This window comes from Peromyscus leucopus, chromosome 1, assembly GCF_004664715.2.
Source record: "Peromyscus leucopus breed LL Stock chromosome 1, UCI_PerLeu_2.1, whole genome shotgun sequence".
Taxonomy (NCBI): domain Eukaryota; kingdom Metazoa; phylum Chordata; class Mammalia; order Rodentia; family Cricetidae; genus Peromyscus; species Peromyscus leucopus.
The window spans coordinates 5,697,931-5,720,191 of NC_051063.1; the positions used below are offsets into that span (position 1 = coordinate 5,697,931).

The 22,261-nt window shown below is 39.7% G+C and overlaps 1 protein-coding gene across 5 annotated transcripts in view; it reads right to left on the reverse strand.

Annotated features, from left to right (window-relative positions):
- Positions 1-11,063: 11,063 nt before the first annotated feature.
- Positions 11,064-22,261, reverse strand: part of LOC114703401 (oocyte-secreted protein 1-like) — a 33,601-nt gene continuing 22,403 nt past the window's right edge. For all 5 annotated transcript variants that reach the window (XM_028884224.2, XM_037204911.1, XM_028884225.2 and 2 more), the window contains 4 exons: positions 15,269-15,450; positions 13,787-13,884; positions 11,788-11,907; positions 11,064-11,325 (listed from right to left, as the gene is read on the reverse strand). In XM_028884224.2, the coding sequence (XP_028740057.1) occupies positions 11,202-11,325; positions 11,788-11,907; positions 13,787-13,884; positions 15,269-15,450 (524 nt within the window). In that variant the 3' untranslated portion in view covers positions 11,064-11,201. The remainder of the gene's footprint in view (positions 11,326-11,787; positions 11,908-13,786; positions 13,885-15,268; positions 15,451-22,261) is intronic.

A 22,261-nucleotide genomic window follows, 5' to 3' on the forward strand; every position in this document is an offset into this window, starting at 1 on the left:
CAATGTTTATATGTCCATTATGTACAGAATAAAGTAAAATGAAATAGGTTCATGTTTATTTAATTTTCCTGATTCTTAAATTTTTGTACAAAAATTCTGCAAGAATATTAAGAAAGAAAACAAAAATAGGCCCCTAAGCTTCCAATAGCAGCAAGTGGGCTTTTTCACTGAGGATTTAGTCTAGTATCTGCTATCTCATGGTTCAGACAATTCCAATGGTTTATGTGCTTTTCTAAAGAAAACTTAATGCACCTTAAATTTGTATAAAATTAATGAGTTTAAAGTACCTAGTTCAGTGGCATTTAGTATATTTGAATGTGTACAGCTGCCAGTTTTATGGCTTCAAAGTATTTTCATCATCTCCCTATTGGGAAGCCTACAACAGCTATGTATTTCCTTGCTTTGCCCTGGTCTCAATGACATGCAAGCTCTGATCTTTCTGTTTCTATGGACCTACCTATTGTGGGTCACATAGTGTGTGACTTTCATATATGCATGCTTACATTTAGTCATGATTACCTAGTAGCTGTTGTCAACCAATTCATAATGAAAATAGTTTCAAGAGGACATCTAAGAACTTTTACAAACTGTTTCAAATTTTGCTAGCCAGACTACCACTTCCAAAGTAAAGATTTTTGGGGGAAATAGAAATTTACTTTTGACTCAAAACTAGCAAAAGTTAAATAGAACTTTATTTTCTCCATAAATTTCAATTCTCTTTATGGGCCACAAGGACAAATCCAAGACATAACACTGGCTTTGAAGTATCACTACATAACAGGGAAGAACGGTGGAAAGAGGAAGGATATGGAAAAGACAGAAATGAGTCTCCTGTCATCCAGCAATGAACAAATTTGGCTTCATCCTTTCTTACTCAGCACCATAAGTAAGTGGAGTGAGTCATAACAAGAGGGCCAGGATTAGAGTGTAAGAACTGTCAAATTGTCACTCAGAGTTCATGATGAAGAACAGCCAAATATCAATCAGCCTACAATTATGCAAGTCAGGGTTTAAGCATTGACAATGACTAAAAATCGCTACTAAAAATGTGAAACTTTGGGGCTGGAGAAATGGCTCGGCAGTTAAGATCTGCTCTTGCAGATCATCCAAGGTTCAGTTCTCAGCACCCACAGGCAGTTCACAATCATCTGTTACTCCAGTTCCCGGAGATCTGATTCATTCTTCTGACTTCTGCGGGTACCAGACACACATGTGGTACACATACATAGCTGCAGGCAAAGTGGCCATACACATAAAATAAAATTTAGAAGCCTAAAAAAACTTACTGTAAAACTTTATTTTTTAAAAATGACACCATTACAAATTTAAATTTCCTTCCAGCTTCTCACCTAAAGAGTTCCTAAGTGTGGATTGCAAGCCTGTCCTTTATTTAGAATGGTAATTTTGGAATAGTTTAAAGATGATTTCCACAGGCAGTACATTCCCCAGGCAGCCACAGTCCCATGGTTAGTAGACTTGCATCCCCACCCAGAATTCATATCTTAATTTCTATGCTTAATCATAAAGGGTAAAATGCACATGGCCCATGAAGGAGAGAACTGTTGCTATACCAAAATAAAATAAAACATCCAGTAGATTATTAAGTAGTGCTGCTAAGAAACTATCATGTCGGCAGAATCACCAAAGCTCTATAAGGGAGAAGTATGAGAATTTTAAACCTCAAAACCATTAGAAAAGTTTAATAACTAAAGCAGCACACATAAATTACATAGATCTAAAAGTACAATTGCATTTCTGTTTTCATTTAAAACATCAATTGATGCATAGAAAGAATAAAAGGTCTGTCCCATCAGGGATATAAAAGTCCAGAGGCTAGAGACCATTTTTGTAGCTTAATAGAAAATGGCTTTCTCTTGCCAGAACACGCAGCTGATGTTAGAGTTGACATTTTTATTACCACATCTATGGGACTCCCCAGTCTCATCCGCATGCCTGTTGCAGTCACTAAAATTTTTTCTCTGGATAGCAAGATTGATAAAATCTCTATTAAGACTCAGGTAGGTACAAAATTATATGGTACCTGGGAGAATAATGAGAAATACTTAGGTCAACTATATCCTATTTCACAATAAGAATTCATAGTTGGGCTAACAAAATGTCTCAGCAGGTAAATAGATTTTCCAGCAACCCTGAAAAACTAAGTTCAATCCCTGTGATCTACATGGTGGAAGGAAAAAACCAACTCCCATAAGTTATCCTCTGAACGCCATATATGTGCCCATGGCCCATACAATTCCACAAATAAATTAAATAAATAGATAAATAAATAAATATTTGTGATTATTTTAAAAGTGTATAGATATCTCATTGCATTCTTATAACAATAAACAAAAAATATAAATGAAACAAATTATAATTTATAACTACAATAAGCCTGAGCTCCTGACTTGAGATCCATGGGTTCATGACATATAATGTATGGTTCATGTCATGACTTTAGTGAACCAAGCAATGCCTTTCTTCATAAAAGTATCAGCAAGCATTTATAGGAACAGATCTCAACCTATGGGTCACAACCTCTTTAGGGATCAAATGACCCTTTCACAGGAGTCACCTAAGACCATTGGAGAACATAGATATTTACATTATAATTCATAACAGTAGAAAATGTACAGTTATGAAGTAGTAACAAAAATAATTTTATGGTTGGGTGTCACCACAACATGAGGAACTGCATTAAAGGGTCACAACATTAGGAAGGTTGAGAACCACTGGTATATGGTAACAAATCAATCAAAATACTCAGAGTTTTCCATTTAATGTAAATTTGAATTTTCCTATCCTATTAATTTTCTTGGCTCCACAGCTGTTATTCTCTTTTGCTTTTCCCTCATAAGTGAATGTAAATTTTCTTAATGAGATGAAAGACATTGCACATAGATTTCTGCATATATTATTTAGAGGAGTTGTATAAAAAATGAGGAGATAAACCAAACCAGACAGATCTCTTTGGGACTCTTGTTAATAAAGAGTAGAAACATGTATATGGTATAACAAAATAACCTTAATTCTGTATCAATTTATAAAAAAAAAACAATGTAAAACATTTGAGATGAATAGTTGTATTTTTATCCTATATTTCCTATATACCCACTAAATGATGATAAACATCCATAACCCACTGAATAATCCAAAACCACCCACCCCGCCTCATGGGAATATGGGCGTTGTGTTCTCTAGCTTCCTGTTGTCTGGGGGTGATGTCATCCCCAAGGGACTCTGAGAAAATTGAGACAATGGTCAAGTCCTAAGAAAACTAGTTATAAAATTTGTTGTCCAGTCTCTGTGTGCTGGGAAAATGCAAGGATAGTGTCTGAAGTCCTGGATAGAATAGTCTATGAGGCTGGGTGTTGTTCTGAATGCAGAACTCTGAGGAAACTGCAACAGAGGCATTCTTAAAGGCTGGATCACCTAAGCCATCCATTTTCATTGATGTCTGGTCCCCTTGCTCTGAAAACACACAAATTTTCAAAGGTAACATACATACCTGCATTAATACAAGTATGGACTGTGCATTGTACATAAGCCAGCCAAAGACGATTTTTGTTTTGTTTTGTTTTATGTTTGAGCAGGTAAAAGACATCTGTCAACTTTATAAGTTCATTTGGACTGTATAACCAAACCTCTGTCCATGCCATATAAAAGGATGGCATGTAATAATAAGTCATGATGACCCTGTAACCAACAAGATTTACCATGTCTCATTCAGTCTCAGAGCTAGTCTCATGTCAAGGGATCAGCATATACATCACCATCTTGTAGTTTTTCTAGGTTTATTTCTTTATGTCTGTAGCCAAGATTTTCAGATCTCCTCCAATCAAATCTTGTCTCTATTAATTTTGAAGAAATCCACAGCCTTTCATTTCCTGTAAAGATAAAAGCATAACCTCTCCCCCAACACAATACAATTTCTGAATTCCATTTTAAAGTTAAGACATCCCTAAAGTGTTTAGACTGGTTTAATTCAGCAACTCCTTTTACATGTCTCTCAGCAGCCATCATTTGCTCATTGACATTCAAAAAAAAATTCAAAGTCAATAAAGCACCATACAGGTTCCAGACTCCCTGTGTATTTCCTATCTTTATGTAACTTATTTTTTATATTACTTTATTCTTTCCTTAAAGACCTTACTTATTTATTTTTAAGCTATTTATTTTTTCCTATGGCTGTCTATACCCATTTTCTTTTCTTTCTTAAGTACCTGTGCCCACTGTAAACTGTTTAAAGGATTTTTTGGTCTGGACCTGTTTTATGTGTACCTGTAGTGTTCTCTGACCTCATAAGCCAAACCTTAAACTGCTAAGCAACAGCTAGGCCCCCAGCCTTGCTGTTTTGGCAGTTGACTCCACCCCTTCCTCAGTTTCATGAGAGTTGTACCTTAAGGCTGTGGGCCTGTCTGGGAGCTGCATTTAACTGGAAGCTATGTTTAACCAGGAGCTGCATTTAACCACCCCAGCTCTAGGAAGTTGGTGCCCACACTGTAGCAGGTACTTTTACTTAGCTTGCTGCTTCTATTTAGCATGCTTGCTGCTTAAGTGCTCTGCTGCACAGCAGTGGCTCTTAAAGGAGCCATATCCTTTTATTTTTTTTCAGCTTTCTCAGTTCCTATGTGGAAATTCAAGCCCCATGCTGGGTGACATTTGTAGTTGGAATTTTCTTTGGGCTGCCAACCAGCTCCCAAATAAAGACACAGAGACTTATTATGAATTATGAATGTTTGGCCTTAGCTTAGGCTTGTCCCACTAGCTCTTTTAACTTAATTTAACCTGTTTCTATTCATCTACATTTTGCCTCAGGGCTTTTTACCTTTCTTTCATTCTGTATGTCCTACTTTCTTGCTTCCTCCATGTTTTGCTGGCTGGCCCCAAGCGTTTCCCTGTCATTTCCTTTTCTTTCTTCTATCTCAAACCTAAATTCCTCCTCCTACTGTTGTACCCAGAGTCCCCCAAAGACCACCAAGAGACTGAATCCAATGCAAAAGCAAAGAGTCTTTGTATTGTTATGAGTTAACTCAGGACTCTTCGTCCATCTGACACAGCAGCAGAGCAGGAGAGACACCAAGTAGCAATGGGGCAGGGTTTTTAAAGCAAGGGAGGCTTGAGGGTCGACAGACTACATAGGAACAAACTCAGGATTGGTTTATGTGAGTTGGCAATCATGTTAGTAACTTTTAATTGGCTAGGGTTAGTTGGGGGTTACAGTTTTCCATTTTGGGGTGGGCCTGGACAAGTTCTAGGCTTTGTCTTTGAGCTGTCATGGAGGCTGGCTGGCCTAGCACATAGCTGGCCTAGCATGTAGCTGACTCAGTGGCCCAGGCTTTGTCCTTGACTCATGCATGTAGCTCTAAGTCAGTAAGGGGTCCCAGACAGTAAACAATTGGCTGAACTTTGAGCAGTCAAAGTACATGTAGAAAGGGAGCTACTGTAAGGACTATGTCTTTTGTTCATGGCCCTCCCAGAAACTGCTTGCTCAAGTCTCAGGAAACTGAAATTGAGGACTGATCTCTGAGAGAAGACTGACAGCATATTATGGTGTCTACTTGGTCCTCTCACTACTTACTCTCCCTGCACAGAAGTTCTGCCCATGCCTCCTCCCTCACTATTAGCAAATGACCATTGATATTTGAATTTGCCTGTTCATGCATGTTGAGTTTCCAATGAGCACATTCCATGGATACATGTAAAGAGGAGAAGAGTATAAAAGTTCTTAATTACATCTGGAGGTTATATGCGAAATAAAATGTTTAGTAATAAGAGCAAGATGATTTCATGGGTAAAGGTGCTTGCCACCAAGTTTGACCATCTAAGTTCAGTCTCAGTTCTCTTCTTTACCAACCTTCACAATTTATCCTCTGACCTCTACACACCTCATTTACTTACACACACACACACACAGAGAGAGAGAGAGAGAGAGAGAGAGAGAGAGAGAGAGAGAGAGAGAGATCTTCAGAATATTAGATTCCATGGAAAGTGAAAAATCAGTAGGTGTGCTACAATTAAATTGTGTATATTATAGAATTGGAAAACAAAAAGCAGTGTCAAAATTAGAGTGAGCACTCAACATATCTATAACTGAGCCAGTATTCCCATGTAAATTGTCTTTAACTATATCATTTAACATCTTTATTAACATATTATTTTTATTGATTATCTGGAAATTTCACATAATGCATCCCAATCACATTCATTTCCCAGTCTTCCCAGGTCTACCCTCAATTTTTGTGACATCCCCGAAAACAAAAGAAAATGAAGAAAAGAAAATACCAAGTCCAACTTGTGCAGCCCATATTCTCCCTGTAGCATGGTCAAACACCCGGTGGCCAGGCCCTGAAAGAAAACTGAGTCCTTCCCCAACCCCATCCCTGCCAGAAGCCACCAATTGTGAAGAGCTACACTTCAGCCTCCCTATCATAATTTTTAAGAGTTCTCTTCAATGGCTTTGTGTCTAGACTGTGTCTTTTTTTTTTTTTACTTTGAAAAATCTGATTTTATTTTCTTAATCAAAAAGAAGTATATTTGTGTTAAATTTAGAATATTTAACTTTCCATTGATCTCTCAAATACTTGCCAGATAGATACTAACAGTGCTCAGAACTGTGAAAGTTAACATCCAATACCACTTTGTTAAGTCAAACGACACATAGAAAACTACTTAAGGGCTGGTGTTTTCTAAATGCTGTTGTTTATTCTGGAAGTGTTGAGGAAATGAGGCTAAGTACCATTCCTGAGAGTTGTACTTTTATGTACCTGGTCAGTGCTTCTGACAGCTCTGCACAGAATTGATTACTGGCGGTTGTTGTATTAACAGTAACAGCGGGACTGGTTGCCAGTAGTTTCTGTTTTGTTTTGTTTTTTTAATGAGACCTGGAACTAAAATTTTAGCAACAACAATAGAAAATTTACCAGGAGTCAGCTCTCTTTGTACTGAAGACTAACCATGACCGCCAGCCACTTCCCAGCCATCTTTTGTTCTTGAGGAAGAGTGGTTGGGATTTTGGATATGTTTGCAGACCTGTCAGAAAATCCTGTTTATGAGTCCTGTTGGTATTTTTGTTATCTCAAGAAATAACAGATAGTACCTAGATGTGAGGTCTTTCTAACATTAAAAAATGAAATGGCGAGCTGTTGCATTACACTCAATACAAAATGATGATTCTGGGAGAAATATTTTCCTTCATTTCAAAATATTCTTTACTAATAATGATGGATTTGAAAAAAATGGCTTTTTCCCCCTTTTCTTTCCTTTTTGGATGCTTAAAATTAGACTGTGTCTTTTGGGGGGTTGGGGGATGGGGAGAGAGATTTCACAGCAGCCTTCTGTCTCTCATTCTCAACTGTGGGTCTGCAGTCATCGACACCACTGCAAAAAGAAGCTTCCTTATCCTTTATAGTCATCTGCAGCATGGATCATGGATTTCCATGTGGTTTCTGGCTACAGCTCAGGCCACAGACACCAACATTTAACTTCTTAAAGATATGGTGTTTGTGGTGGTTTGAAAGAAAATGGCCCCCAAAGGGAGTGGCACTATTGGGAGGTGTGGCCTTGATGGAGGAGGTATGACACTGTGGGGGAAGGCTTCAAGGTCTCCTTTGATCAGGCTTGGTGTGACACTCAGTTTACTTCCTGTTGCCTCCAGATCAAGATGTAGAACCCTCAGCTCCTTCTCCAGCACCATGTCTGCCTGCATGCCACCATGTTCCACCATGATAATGGACTAAACCTCTAAACCGTAAGCTAACTCAATTAAATGTTTTCCTTTATAAGAGTTGTCATGGTCATGGTATCTCTACACAGCAATAGAAACTCTAAGACAAGACATGTGAGATGAAGTCATGTAAATGAATGCATAGTGTTTAAGGCCCTCCATTTGACCTGATACCTCTTCTTCCATGAGACTGATAGAGGACAGTATGAATACATAGGAGCATTTTTATATTCTGTATAAAAAAGACACATTTCCATTCCATACTGTAAAAATAAGTCTGTATGTACATGTTGCTAATAATTTAACATGTACACACTTGTTGCAGAATATTAGTTTAACTATGCAAAGATGTGTTGCATTTGTTTGTATTCACCAAGCTGGACTCTGGTTCTCTGAAAGAGCAGCAAGTGCTCTTAACCACTGAAGCACCTCTCCAGCCCCAAATTACTTCTAATGATGAATCAAGGACTTTCTTACAAGAGCATGGGTGATGGTTGCTTACAGATGCATGAGTGAGCCCCCAAACAATTACAACACAGAAAAGTCTCACCCCTAGGTGATGATCTCCCAGAAGCTGTGTAGATGGATCTTCCTTTTAACTCTCCATCTCTCGAGTACATTAGCACCTCCCAAAACACATGGAGTTGGGCAGGCCCAGGTGCAGCAGGTGGGGCAGTTGGGCAGACCCAGGTGCAGCAGGTGGGGCAGTTGGGCAGGCCCAGGTGCAGCAGGTGGGGCAGGAGGGAGTAAATGGCTGTGAACTCATCTGAGAGCCAGGCACCCTGCCACCGCTCCTTCCATGAGGGAATACCAACAGGCCAGTTTTGGGGGTCTTTAGGGAGTGATCACCACTGCTCTGATTTTTAAGATCGTAATGGCCATGAAATTCCTAGACAACAGCAGTCCACCACACTTGGGTCTTCTTGTGGTTTCTAAACACACTGCATAGTGTAGGGAAGGTCAGATGACCTTTTTATTTAGTAAATGAGATTTTACTGGAAATAGAGGGTGCTTTACTTATCGCTTTAAAAGGAAAACAGCTATAAATGCCCCTTAGTTATCTTCAGCAGGGAGAGTGGAACTGCAAATTATTTGTGCTGACATTTTATCTCAGCTTTTGCACAGAGAACAGTATGTTTAACTGAAAATGAAGAAAATAGTCTAGTACAAAAGAGATTGAGATAAAATAATTATGAAGGAAGAATTAGGGCTTATCACTTAGGTCAATGTAAACCTAACATTCAATTTACATTTTTGTTGGTGGTCACGTCAGAGGAGCAGCAGGTAGCAATTGACTTCAGAGGATTGGTCTACCAGAATGCAAGGCACTGATGGATGAATCTCATATAGGCAAGGCCCCAAGAGCTTCGGCTCCAGAATGGCCCTTGCTACTGCTGTGCCTTTACATGTTTGCTGCTGCCATTTTTCTCTGGTATCTGGCATGGTGTGAATGGGTTTGAAGTAATCTCCAGTGCCTTTAATATAGTGTAATTGTATCATGGAAATTCTACTGGACATTTTTACCTATGGGTTATTGTGAAGATGATGTCCTCTTAAACTGTACTATTAAAGTAATCATTTTATACGATAGTAGTGTTAGTTTAAATAGAATTTTGATGATTAAGAGTTTTTAACAAATACAGTAAGGGATTATAATAGAGGTTAGTTTAGTGGGAAAATTAATACAGGTAAAGGTAGCATATAGTGTTACCCCCCACCCCTGATAAAGCAGGGGCTGCAGAGGATAGAAAATAAGAACAAAGAAGAGTTAGGACTTAGGAGTTGCTCTTGAGGAGCCATACAGACCATGGCTTAAGTTAATGATTAAGGGAAACAATCAAGTCCTAGGAATTAGCTCAAGTTCTTTTTGATATTGGAAAATGTGTTCACAGGTTCCAGTGTGCATCACAGCTAAAACAAAGCTTTAAACAATTGACTTCATGTAACTAAAAAAGAATTGGATGATTAGTTAATTGGACTGGACTTTAAATATGAAAAGTGAAACTAATAACCTGTTTTTCTGGCAATTATGAAAACTACTGCCTATGTAAATGGTTATGACTTAAAGGCTCCTGATCTTTGAGAAGTCTAAAAGATAAATGTTTAACTGTATGTAGGTTCTTGGGGATAATTTGTTTTCCACCTGTAATATGTAAAATGTTTAATCATGTAATGAATATGGAAAACATGGGGTTTTTTTTACTTGTATTCAATTGTAATCATTCACTTAAAAAAATAGAATGTAACCACATTGTAATTTTTATATTGCTTGAAAGACTCTGCTGGGGTATATAAGCTGTAAGGGAAAAAATATAGAAGTCAGAAGGAAAACACCAGGAAAGATGTAGAAGGAAGACATCAGGAAGTAGTTAAAAGAAGTCATCAGGAAAGAGCAAGAAGGGAAACATCAGGGTAGAAGAACAACAGGAAAAGAATAGTGTATAACAAGCAACAGAAAGAATTAAAAAACAGAAGAGAAATTTTTATTCCTCAGAAAAAGAAGTCTATGTGTTTTTTCTTGCCAACTCTGCATTTCATTCTTAGTCCCTCTGACCTACAGAAGGATAGACCCTCTGCACATTGAACTCTAATATACATTTGAACCATGTGAGTATCTTTTCAAAATATACAATTACTAAGAGGTTGATATTACAGAGTCCAACCACCATTCTGCTCCATCCTCACTGTCTGGTCACTGTTCCTACACCACTTAAGTCAAATTCAAATGGAACTAATTGAAGCAAAGGTAAAGGGAAGATGTAAGTAATGTGGATCCAACAGGGCCAGTCAGTCAGTCACTGACTGGTGTCTTCCCTGTGTATAGTGGTCAGGAAGGACCAGGCAGAAACAGTGTCTTCTGGACGTGACAGGAGTGTTGTACTTACTCATGGACTCTCAGCAGCTCCATAAAACCTGTACAACATCAAATCAGTTAGCATTCCAGCACGGAGATGGGAGGGGTTCTGGAACCTCCACCCCTAACTGAGGAGCTATTGACCAATGATCATTTCTCAGGGAGAAAACATCAGGTTTTAAGGGTGTGGCATCTGGAATGCCAATCAAGTTCCAGTAGAAGGTTCCACACCTTAGTATATGAGCAGCACTAATTAGACTTACTAGTTTTTTTAAGGACAAAGCTGGGAAGCCATAAGGAGATTGGAGGGTGGATCTTGGAGGAGTTAAGAATAGGGTGCTGAATATGATCAAAATACATTGTATACATAGATGAAATTCTCAAAAAGTAAAATATTATAGTAAAAAAACTTTCAAGAAAAAAAAACACTGAGAATTGTGCTTAAAATGATGCACACTAGTCCTTCAAAAATTAGAACCAGCATTAATGGAAAATTTTTATTCATTAATCAGATTCGATAAGCTAAAAGCAGGAACATCTTTTAAAAATGATAATATATGAAGATAGCACATCATTTTATTGCAAATTAGTCACTTTTAAAAAAATGGATGAGAGAAGACATCAAACTGTGTGCACTCTGGAGAAATGGAGAAGTGACAACTTCTGATCCATGAAGCTAGATTCTTCAGCAGGCTGAAGCTTGATGGTTCTAGAGCCCTGGGGCTCTTCACTTGATGTAGAAAAGCTGAAGAAATAGAATATGATGTCATCAGAGGACAATGGTGACAACTATAAATATGTGTTCAGGAAGAAGGACATCCAGGTGATGCTACTTCTTCCTTGGACTACCAATTGGTGGGTGTCAACATAGGTACCACCCACTTTGAGGATGAGTCCCACCCCACTCAGTTAATCTTCCCTACTAGAAACACTCAGAAGCATGTCTCCTAGACCCCAGTCTTGAAGTAAGACCAACTATCACAAGACTCAAGAAGGACACCTCTAATTCCTATAGAATCTCTGACTAGTAACAGACTAGCAAGTTTTAAAAACTAACAGTTTTAACAAACTCAGGAAGGCCTGATTTAGAAGCTGTTTAAGGACAATGTGTCTTTAGTCAAATGGGACCGGTCCTTAGCTGTTTTCTTGACATATTTTAAGTCCTACCTGAAAAAGCTGTAAAAATATTAGTTTGGTGTCTCCTTACTTTGGTGGAACTGCAGGAGCAGCTTGCTCATTTCTGGGCATTGTCATATCTACTTCCCATGCAGGAGGATTGCCAGTGAAATCTCCTTTACTCTCAGCTTCACAGAAAAGAGGATACCGACTAAAGGTAGGGGGAGAAGAAAGACAAATATCATATAGGGGGCTGAAGATTTAGTCAGACCTTAGAGTTTAGAAGGCTGCACTCAAGGCCAAATTCCAGTGACTAGTAGATGCACTGATTCAAGTGAATCACTTACAACAATGTTAGCTTATGATATATGATTTTAAAATCTTAGTTGTAGTGGGCAATGGCTCACAGAAACTTACTACTGGTCAAGTGCAGAAAACAAGCATCAGTAGACTGTTCAGCCACAAACAGGTCATTTATACACACATTTACACACATGTATACACACACACACTCAATACTATAAAGAAAGAAGGTGTGGGAAGATAATAAGAGCCAAAGGTCAGAGAGGACCAGACAGACAGAATGTCTCTAAAAATAACAGGACCTCTTCACTCATGAGCTCACAGTACCTGTGGTTAACTTAAGACCTGCATAAGAGGAGCCATGGACAGTCAATGGCATGGGGGGGGAGGCAGAATCAGGTGTTTTTTAATGGTTTGACTCCTGGTGGGTAAATCATACTCCAGTGGATGACCCCCACACCCATGAGTATATGAACAGCACAAATTGGAGTCAATGAGTTTTGTGGGTTTTTTTTTTTTAATTTTAAAAAGAACACAATGTTAGGGAATAGGTAGAGAGGTGGGAAGAGATAGGGTGGAAGTAGGGATGGATAGAATACAAATACATTATATGCAATTATCTAGGAATTAATTAAAATATTGCATTAAAAAGGTTAGCTGCTCCAAGATAGACGAGGTGGTTACACAGAGAAACCCTGTCTTGAGAAACAAACAAATAAACAAAAATTAGCTGCTATAGCAGATATTACTCTTTGTGTGGAGGACGTGACAGATGGCTTCAGTAATTACTTGAAGGGAAAATGGTATCAAAGTAAAAATAATGAATGTGTTCTCTCATATGTGGATCCTGAATCATACACATAGGACATGAGTGTAGAAGTGTTATTTGGGTAAAGAAATGGCATTAGCAGAAAGGAGGAAATGGGGAGAATATGGTCAAAGTACATGAGACACTTGAATTTGCATATATTTATGAGCCCCTTGACTATGTGCAATGAATATAGGCTAATTAAAAATGTCTTTAAGTGATCATAATAAAGTGAGGCGATGGGAGTGAGGTTTCAAACATGATGAGGAAGACTGGCCATTAAAAACACAATATCCCAACTTTATGACACATTTATGTGCAAAACCATTTTAAAAGCAAATTCCTTTTAAGATGTTCATTAAATGATTTTAACCAGAAAAATCTAATAGATTGCCCCCTAAAACCTGTTAAGTTTATCATAACTTTGCAAAAATTGGATCAGAGTTGCTAGTGACCTATACATTAGATTTTCTCAAATGGATTAACTAATAAGATATAAAAGGAAGCTGAATCTCACCCCATGGGTCAGCTTTAAATCTGCCCCCTCTCCTTATGGCATCAGCTCCACCCACCCATGCTGCATGCTGCCCTTGATTTTTCTGATATATTTTTGTATCTTTCAGGCTTTTTTTTTTCTGTCCTCAGTAAACTTGAATATGGACTTATTTTTAAAGTAGTCTAGCTTGATTAGCTGGGTGAGACCTGTGAGGTTTACAGCCATTCTGACACTAGTATTAGCAAAGTGGATTAATATCCTTCTCTTCTCCAGCATTCTAAAGCTCTAGGAGACAATTGTAATTTTGAAGACTCAGGGCCAAGGATAAAGAGATTTACATTCCCTTTAGACGTTGGATTCCACCACCACCACACCAACCCACACTCTAGGTTGTATGATTTAACATTTAGGGCTTGGGTCTTTTATCAAGAGGGTTGAGGTGAAGCTGAGGCCTTGGACAGGTGCCCCACCTGTGATACTCACCTGTGCATCACACAGGACAGAAGCATCTCAGCTCGTGCAGTAGAGTTTTTTGAGATATATGTAAGTTTAGTCTGAAGCAGAGTGACATCACCAAGAACCTACAGAGGCAAAGAAAGGTTTAAAATCTATGTTTATCTCACAGATCTCAGGAGACTTCAAGGGATTTGAATAAGAGCTTATAGGTACTTCAAGTTCTCCAAAAGAAACAGCCATTTCCCTAAACAATTACTCATGAGAAGAAGAACCATCTTCTAAATGAAGAGATAGGTTCAATCTGGTACATTATTTGGATGTAAAAGTCAGATAATACTTGTTTATTGAAAGAGATCAGCTCTTCAGTTCATATTTTTTAAATCATATGTTTACACCTCCTTTTCAGAAACACAATAGAAGGTAACATGTGCTTATTTTGGAGAACATCAGCTTTCAGATCAGCTGAAACCCATCTGGAATTCAGATTTCTGAGACTTTCATTTAAATGATTAACTCTGGACTCTTGCTTTGAGACTGGGTCTCATATAGTCTACGCTGTCCTTGAACTCTCTAGGTAGCCAGGATGGCCTTGAATTCCTGATCCTCCTCCTGCCTCTGCCTCTCCAGTGCTAGGGTTAGAGATGTGCTCCACCAAGCCAAGTTTCTGTGGTGTTAGGGATCAAATACAGAGCCTTGTACCTGTTAGATGAGCATGCTACAACTGAGACACATAGATAGAGCCCCAGTACCTGTGTCAGTTCTTAAAAGAAAAGAAGGGAGGGGGAGGGAGAGGGGGAGGGAGAGGGGGAGGGGGAGGGGGAGGGAGGGGGAGGGAGGGGGAGAGAGGGGGAGGGAGGGGGAGGGAGGGGGAGGGAGGGGGAGAGGGAGAAGAAACCACTGTGATGAAGTTCTAGTTCTAATCAGGTATCTGGCTGAATTGCAAACAGCCTGCAGGATCACCCACAGCTGTCTGAGTTCACCACAGCCCAGCTCCTTTCACACAATAATAATTCTCCCAAAGGCACTTAATAAACATCCTGTATCCTGCATGCACAGCTCCATCTAAAATATTCTTCCTATGTCACCAGATCTGTCGTTCATCTCAACCTGTCAAAGTTGTGCAATGTCTCATAATAAGTATTGTTATGGCAAAGTTTCTGATTTTTATTTTTTTAATCAACTCAAAATCCCAGTTAATGTTAGACAGCAGTGAATAACTAACCTGTCGATGCTCCCAGTAGGGAGCTCCGAGGACCTTTGTGATGTTTAGCCAATGTTACTCTCTTCCACCTGAGGCTAGCCAAATGTCAAGGACTGTAATGTGCCAACTAGTTTGGGATACTACTTGGTGATGTTCAGAAAACAGGTCTCTTCCCATCAGCAAGTTAACATCACATTTCCTGGATGTGACTTTTAAAGACATTAACCCAGCTATATGACAAATAGAAACAATGATTTCCATTTTGTGGGTCCAAGGAATGGACCGTAAACACTATCATTTCTTCTTACTTTATTGACAATGCCGCAGGAGTAAGTACGGTAGGTAAAGTCATAGACATCGTTTGGCCAGACGGTGTTCACGGGACAGCCGATTCCTAAAAACACTTCATCAGGTTCCATAAAAATATTGGGGAATAACGTGGCCTTAATCCTGAGATAGAACCAATGATTGGTGCACTGCAGACGATAGGCTAAGAAGTAGAAAAGAGAATATTTCTGTTAACAGGCTGTATGGGAATCATCACAGAACATTTGAGCAGAGCTACTTAATGCAAGAGTTCATCCCTTAACAAAATAAAACATGTTGTAGAGAGAAGCACGTCCTTAAAATATAATCATCTGCTATTAATTCATCCCTAATATACTCACATACACTCCTATCTCCTAAAGGTATTTTTAATAAGTCTGTCAGGGAGAAGAGCAATACAAATTTAAAACATTTTTAATCCTTTAATTCCATTCTCAGAAGTCAATATTTTTCTTAGGGCAAGTCTCACTACATAGCTCTGAATGACCTGGAACTCTCAATGTAGACCAGGCTGGCCTTGAACTCACAGAGCTCCACCTGTCTCTGCCCCCCAAGTGCTGAAATAAAAGGTGTGCAAAACCATGCCTGGTCTCAAAGCCAGCATTTTGTACAGCTGGGACACAAGAACATATTTCTAGTGTAACACTCCGTGAAGTGCAGAGCATGGCTGCACTCGGGATCAACTCATGCTCCTCCACACTAGTCCTTGTTTTCATTTCTAAATCCATAGCCTCATGGTACATATAAACAAACATGGAAGGTTGATATAGCAATAAACACTAGTCAGGAACGCCACAACCAACTTGTTATGCCATGTTTGGTGGATATCCCTGGGAGGACTGCTCTTTTTTTTTTTTTTTTTTAACAAAGGGAAATGGAGGAGGAATGGGTCTGGGGGAGAAGGGAGGTAAGAGGAGTGGAGGGAGGGGAAATACCTCTAAACAATACTGAGCAAAATAAATCTATAGAATGAATTATAAATAATACTTTAGATACCTGTAAACCATACTTCTGCTTCTGTAAAGCTGAAGTAAAATTATGAAACGTGCAGAGGAATGGATGATTACTAAGCTTCCGGATGGATAGAGGGAAGACAATGAGATCAGAGATGACCATAGGGACTCCCATTCTAACTGAAATTTCACTTTGATCCTAATTTAAGCAAGGAAAGCAAGTCAGCATGGATTTAACAAGTCTGTGTGATGAGATAGTGGATACTAATATGATTGCTTAGAGCAGTCTCCTTTAAGTAGCTCCTAATAACAAGAAATAAAATACATTAACCAACACACTAAGAGTCTTGCAACTTCCCTAGCATCAAGACTAGGTTATCTTGTTGAAAGTAATTTGACAAAAATACCTAACTTTTTGTTGTAATTCTAAACTTTCAAACTAAGAGCTTGCACTCATATTTAAGTGACCAATCACTCAAGTCTGCTTAAAGTAGACTTGTTGGCGCTCAAACTGAGGAAACTGGATCGGTTAGTCATCTTACCACAAGGAGCTGGCCTTCCCTCTCAGATACTGTGGCTCCATAGAGGATAAGGCCAAGAAAGAATGCTGAACCCTTGAAAAGGCTCCTTTCCTACATGCCACAGGATGTCCTGAGATTATTTATTTATTTATTTATTTATTTATTTATTTATTTATTTATTTATTTATGTATTTATTGGTTTTTTGACACAAGGTTTCTCTGTGTAGCCCTGGCCGTCCTAGAACTTGGTCTGTAGACCAAGCTGGCCTTGAACTCACAAATAAAGACATGCACCACCATGTCCAATGAGTCCCAAGTTCTTAACAGCGCATGAATACCTCTGTGCTTTTCAGGCCACTCCACTTTCCTCAGAGCTAACTCACCTCAAGCACTGAATCCCCAGAATATGATGTGATCTGGGAAAGGTCAAAAGAAAAGGGGAAATGGAGAAAGAAGGAACTCAAGTAAGGACAGTGTCTACTCTCAGTAGAAATGTGAGATTCTAAGATCATGCATCTGAAAGAGACCAATCCCTATGAAACAGTCTAAAAGCCCCGTCCCTCAGCACATGTTAACACACCCCAATTCTTCAAGTCATGTGTGATACCTGCCCAATCATCAGCCCAAGTTCTCATAAAGAAAAGAAGCAGAAGGAGCCGCCGCAGACCCAGCAAAGACTTCATTGCTCAGATTGGAGATCAAACCCCACAGAAGAACTGAGAGACAGAGAGAGTAAAAGGCCTTCTTATATGCTGGAATAGATGACCCTCAGTTGGGAGTAATTAACTAGTGCCTTTTACAGCACACATGTGCCACTAATACACCCTCAGTTCATCATTAAAATGTAACACTTTATTTACATTTAATTTACTCTCAATCATGACTGCTGAGAGATGAGACTTCTACAGGTGGTCCAGAAAAAAAATAGAAGGCTGACTTGCATTGGAATCTGTACCATTATGTATAGAGTAATTTTATACACTAAGGTATACTTTGTTAAAACTCCCTACCATCCCAAAATATCTGTGTCTCATTATCTAACACTACAGGAGTAACTGTATAAGAATATGATTGCCCTGTGTCACTTAGAATGCAAAGACTCAACACCTTGAGACCTCCTATACTTCCACATCATCCCACCAATCCACCTCTGAGCAGTGGCCCTCAATCAGATTCACCTGCAGAGTACTCTTTCTAATACATGATAACTGAATTACAGCCATTCTTTTTTTCCTAATTCAGTAGGACTAGAGTGGGACAGGGAATTTACATTTCTAAATTTCCAAACGACACCGATACTAATGCCCTCAGAATTGATGGGGCACAGGAATTCGCCTTCAGAGCACGCTATCTTGATACTCACGAGAAGAGCTTGTTTGCAAACTTAAATACATACATCACCTGAGTACCTTGTCACAAAGCAGATGCTACCACAGAAGTGGGGGTCAGACCCAGAAATGCTGCAGTTGGGATAAACTCTCAAGTGATGCCAATGATCCTCTATGATTACACTTCGAGTAGCAACATACTTTAGCACTCAGATGTTAGATTTGCTATACCTGGTTTAACTTTTAAATTATTGTGAAAAATCAATGATATTTTCAGACTATCTCTGAAGTGGAAAAAACTAAACTGCATAGTATAGGAGGTTTGAGATGGAAGTTGCATGTTTGAAATACAGTTTTATTCTAGGTATACACAAAACTTCTTTTTTATACCACAGTATCCTTTTCATTTGTATTAAATTGTTTTTCAGATAAGTCATCAAGCACCTCTCTTAATAGACTTCCCAGGATATTTTCCACATGTACTTTTTATTGTTGGTTACATGAAAAATATGACACTAGCATCCTGAGCTTGTACAGTAAATACTAGTGTAAAAAAAGCAAAAAAAAAAAAAAGCAATATTACTGGTGAAGTTAACAAACATCTTTCTTGATATACCTGGTCTGGTGGTCTGAATGAGAATGGTCCCCATAAGCTCAGATGTTTGAATACTTGGTCACCGGTTGGTGGAACTGTTTAGGAAGAATTAAGAGGTATGGCCTTATTGGAGGAGGTGTGGTCACTAGAGGCAGGCTCTGAGATTTCAAAAGACCATTCTGAGTTCTCTCTCTCTTTTGTTCTCTCTCTCTCCCCCCTCTCCCCCCTCTCCTCTCTCTCTCTCCCTCTCCCCCTCTCCTCTCTCTCTCACTCCCCCTTTCCCCTCTCCCCCTCTCCCCCTCTCCCCCCTCCCCCTCTCCCCCTCTTCTCTCTCTCTCTCTCTCTCTCTCTCTCTCTCTCTCTGCCTCATAGTTGTGTCCCAAGATGTGAGCTCTAAGCTACTGCTTCAGCATCATATCTGCCTACCTGCTACCAAGCTCCCCATCATGATAGTCATGGGCTCTTCACCTCTGAAACAATAAGCCCCAAATAAATGCTTTATTTTATAAGTTGCTTTGGTCATGGTGTTTTATCACAGCAATAGAAAAGTACGACATGTAGATCGTAGGAATTTTTGAAGCCTCCATGTTAAACAGACTGCAGGAAGTACACACCACTCTCCCAGGCCATCCCATGGTGCCTGGAACATCAGTCTCTGGTGTTCTAGAAAGTTTCAGTTACAAAGGAATAAGAAATTAAAGGCTTAGACATGTCCCTCTAGCAAAGGCATTAGGAAATCACTGAAGAGTGCTGGGTTCTCTCAAGGTTGGTTTAGGAATGGTCAAGATTGGGGTCTCCGACAGGCTCTCCTTCCTTGTTAATGATAAGTTCTGCTAAGGTCAGCTCCTAATCCCACCAAGGAATTAACTAATTAATGAATTAACATTTAATTAAGCTAAATATGTATCACAAACTTGGGGCAGATGGCTTCAACCACAGATGACAAAGTACATCATTGTGTCAGAGTCCGTGGCATCCCTAAATCAACTCAGAGAATACCAAAGACTAGCCAGCAATTAACCACATAGTCAAGCATTTTGAGGTCCTACACAGACAGTTCAAAAGCACCTCATAATGTGTGGCTGTATTCACTTAGCCAACACTCTATTTCTCTAGCCCATATGATAAAGAAAGGCTCAGCAGTTGGAGTTGATGGTACTAAAGGGTTTTTTTTTCTCCTCTCTGAATTGGTTCATTGAATACATCTGAGTATGGCCTCAGGCATAAAAACACTTCTGGCTTCCGAGTTCCTCTCACTACCTAATACCTGAGGAGGTCCCAGACCTGGTCTAGCATAATGAAGACTTTTATTACATCAGGACTACTGCTGCTGCTGCTGCTGCTGCTGCTCACATCATGGAGGTGTTCTGGGCAAGAGCCAGGTATCAGAGTGGACCATGACTGGTGATGTTTTCAAGGGGTAATTCCTCAATGACCACGAGTAATGGGGCTCTTGGTTTCGAGGGCTTTATTGTTCCATCTGAAAAGTTAACAACTTAATAATTCCCAGCCCTATATGTTATCTCTACCTGTGTTACCAGAACATTATAGTCCCAGCATACAGGTTGCAAACTTTGTCTTCCCTGTCCTGGTGAGTGAAGGTATTTGGACTCAAGTTGTTACTTTGGCTGAGGTATCCAAGTTGGATTCCTGCCCCCTCCTCCCACTTCTTCCCACATAGGCACTCTTCAATTTCCTACCAGGTCACCCTTGAGCCATCTGTTCTCCTCAGCTTATACCTTACCTGTCTTTTCAGTTTCCTACCTGCATTATTCAACTACACATTCTTAACTAGCTTCCCTTACGTAATCATCTCTCTTACCCTCCCTACATCATTTTTTAGATATTCTAAATAAAACTTTCTTAAACATTCCAGTGTTTCCCGATAGCCAACTCATGACACGAAGACTAGCCTTCAACATCCCATACAGTCTGGTCCCAAGCTCCTCTCAGACCCCAGGAGGTCTAAGGGTTTCCCCAAACAACTGAGGAACCTTGTTTCACCACTGGCATGGTATCATGTTCCCTAAGACAAAGTGGGACTGTACTCATTTAAAATCTCTTAAGTCCTGCAGACCACCAGAGACTCAGCTGAAAGGAGGCAGAGGTTAACTTAGGAGTTTTTCATACAAACTGTTATAATGTCTCAGAAGGAAAGTTGATTGTGAGTAAGTACAGGTACTAAGAATGTGTGTAGTATTTGGAGGACAAAAGGGAATCCCTGGAGGCAGCATAGTTTACCAGGGGACCTTAGGAATAATATTATCATTACTTACAGGAAGGTGGGCTGTTAGAGAGCAGGAAACACTCCCTATTCCTTGCCTTTAGATAAAACAAAAGGAGAGTTCTGCAAAATACCTATTGCAAACACGATAGTCCAAGCTGATGAACTATGTCCAAGATAAATGAAACATTTTTTAATTGGAAAAAATATAGCTTGAATGTTAAAAGGTTAGACAGGGGAGTGGAGTTTTCTGAGATGGTGGGAAAGAGCTGTAAGCAAGAGGATCCTTCCATCGACAAAGGGCAGCTGAGAAGAATGAAAGACATGAGACTGGGGGCAATGAGCTCCTCCACGAGGCTGCTGAGGTTGCCCAGGGAAGGAACAGTGATGGAGCCCAGGGTACAGCCATGTAGAAGTAGATGGGAGATCAGTTTTGAAAGCAAAGTGAAAAGATTCCGTGGGAGACTGTGGGAAGGAAGGGAAGTGGGAATTGCGACTAGATCCTAAGGCCTTTGGGCTTCAGTGGTGCGTGGGTGTGGTGCTGTTGACTGAGATGAGGAAACACCAATGGAGGTAAAGGAAAAACCATGAGTTCCATATAGAACTTGTGCGTGAGTGAGGAGGACTGCTTCAAATAGCTTCTGTATATCTGATAGCTAATTGGAGAGATGATCCTAAAGCTTGGGAGAAGAGTCCAGCAGAGGCCTAATGGAACATTCTGGTCTCCAGGGTAATGCAGTGTCGTAGGTCCAAAGAGCATAATGTTCAGTTCCAGCTCTTTATTCATTCAGGGACCTTGAACAACTCACATCTTTTCCATCTGAACTGTATGTCTGCTACTGTTTGATAACGCTGCCATTGCCTGAAAATTAAAACCCGGTAGTCATGGAAATGGCTCAGTCAGTAAAGGGCTTTCCATGCAAGCATGAAGAGCTGAGCTCATTTCTCCAGCACCCAGGGAAAGAGCTATAATCCCAGTGCTGGGGAGGAAAGAGACAGACAGAGTGCCAAGGTTTGTTGGCCAGCTACTCTAGCAGAGTTGGCAGGCTCCAGGTTCAGTGGGAAAACCTGTCTCAAAAAATAAGGGGGGTGGAGGAGCAACTGAGAAAGATACAATATCTACTGATGGCCTCCATGTATACATATACCAGCATGCAAGTATACACAGAGAGAGAGAGAGAGAGAGAGAGAGCACTTAAGTTTCACAGAGACACCAAGGATTGGGGAACTTGGTACCCAATACAGCACCTTGATAAAAGTGCATACCTCTGCTTCTATTCTAAATCACTACCACAGTTAATCTCAGGCAGAACTTCGGGGGGGGAGGGGTTGCAAGTTGATTCATTTGAGGGA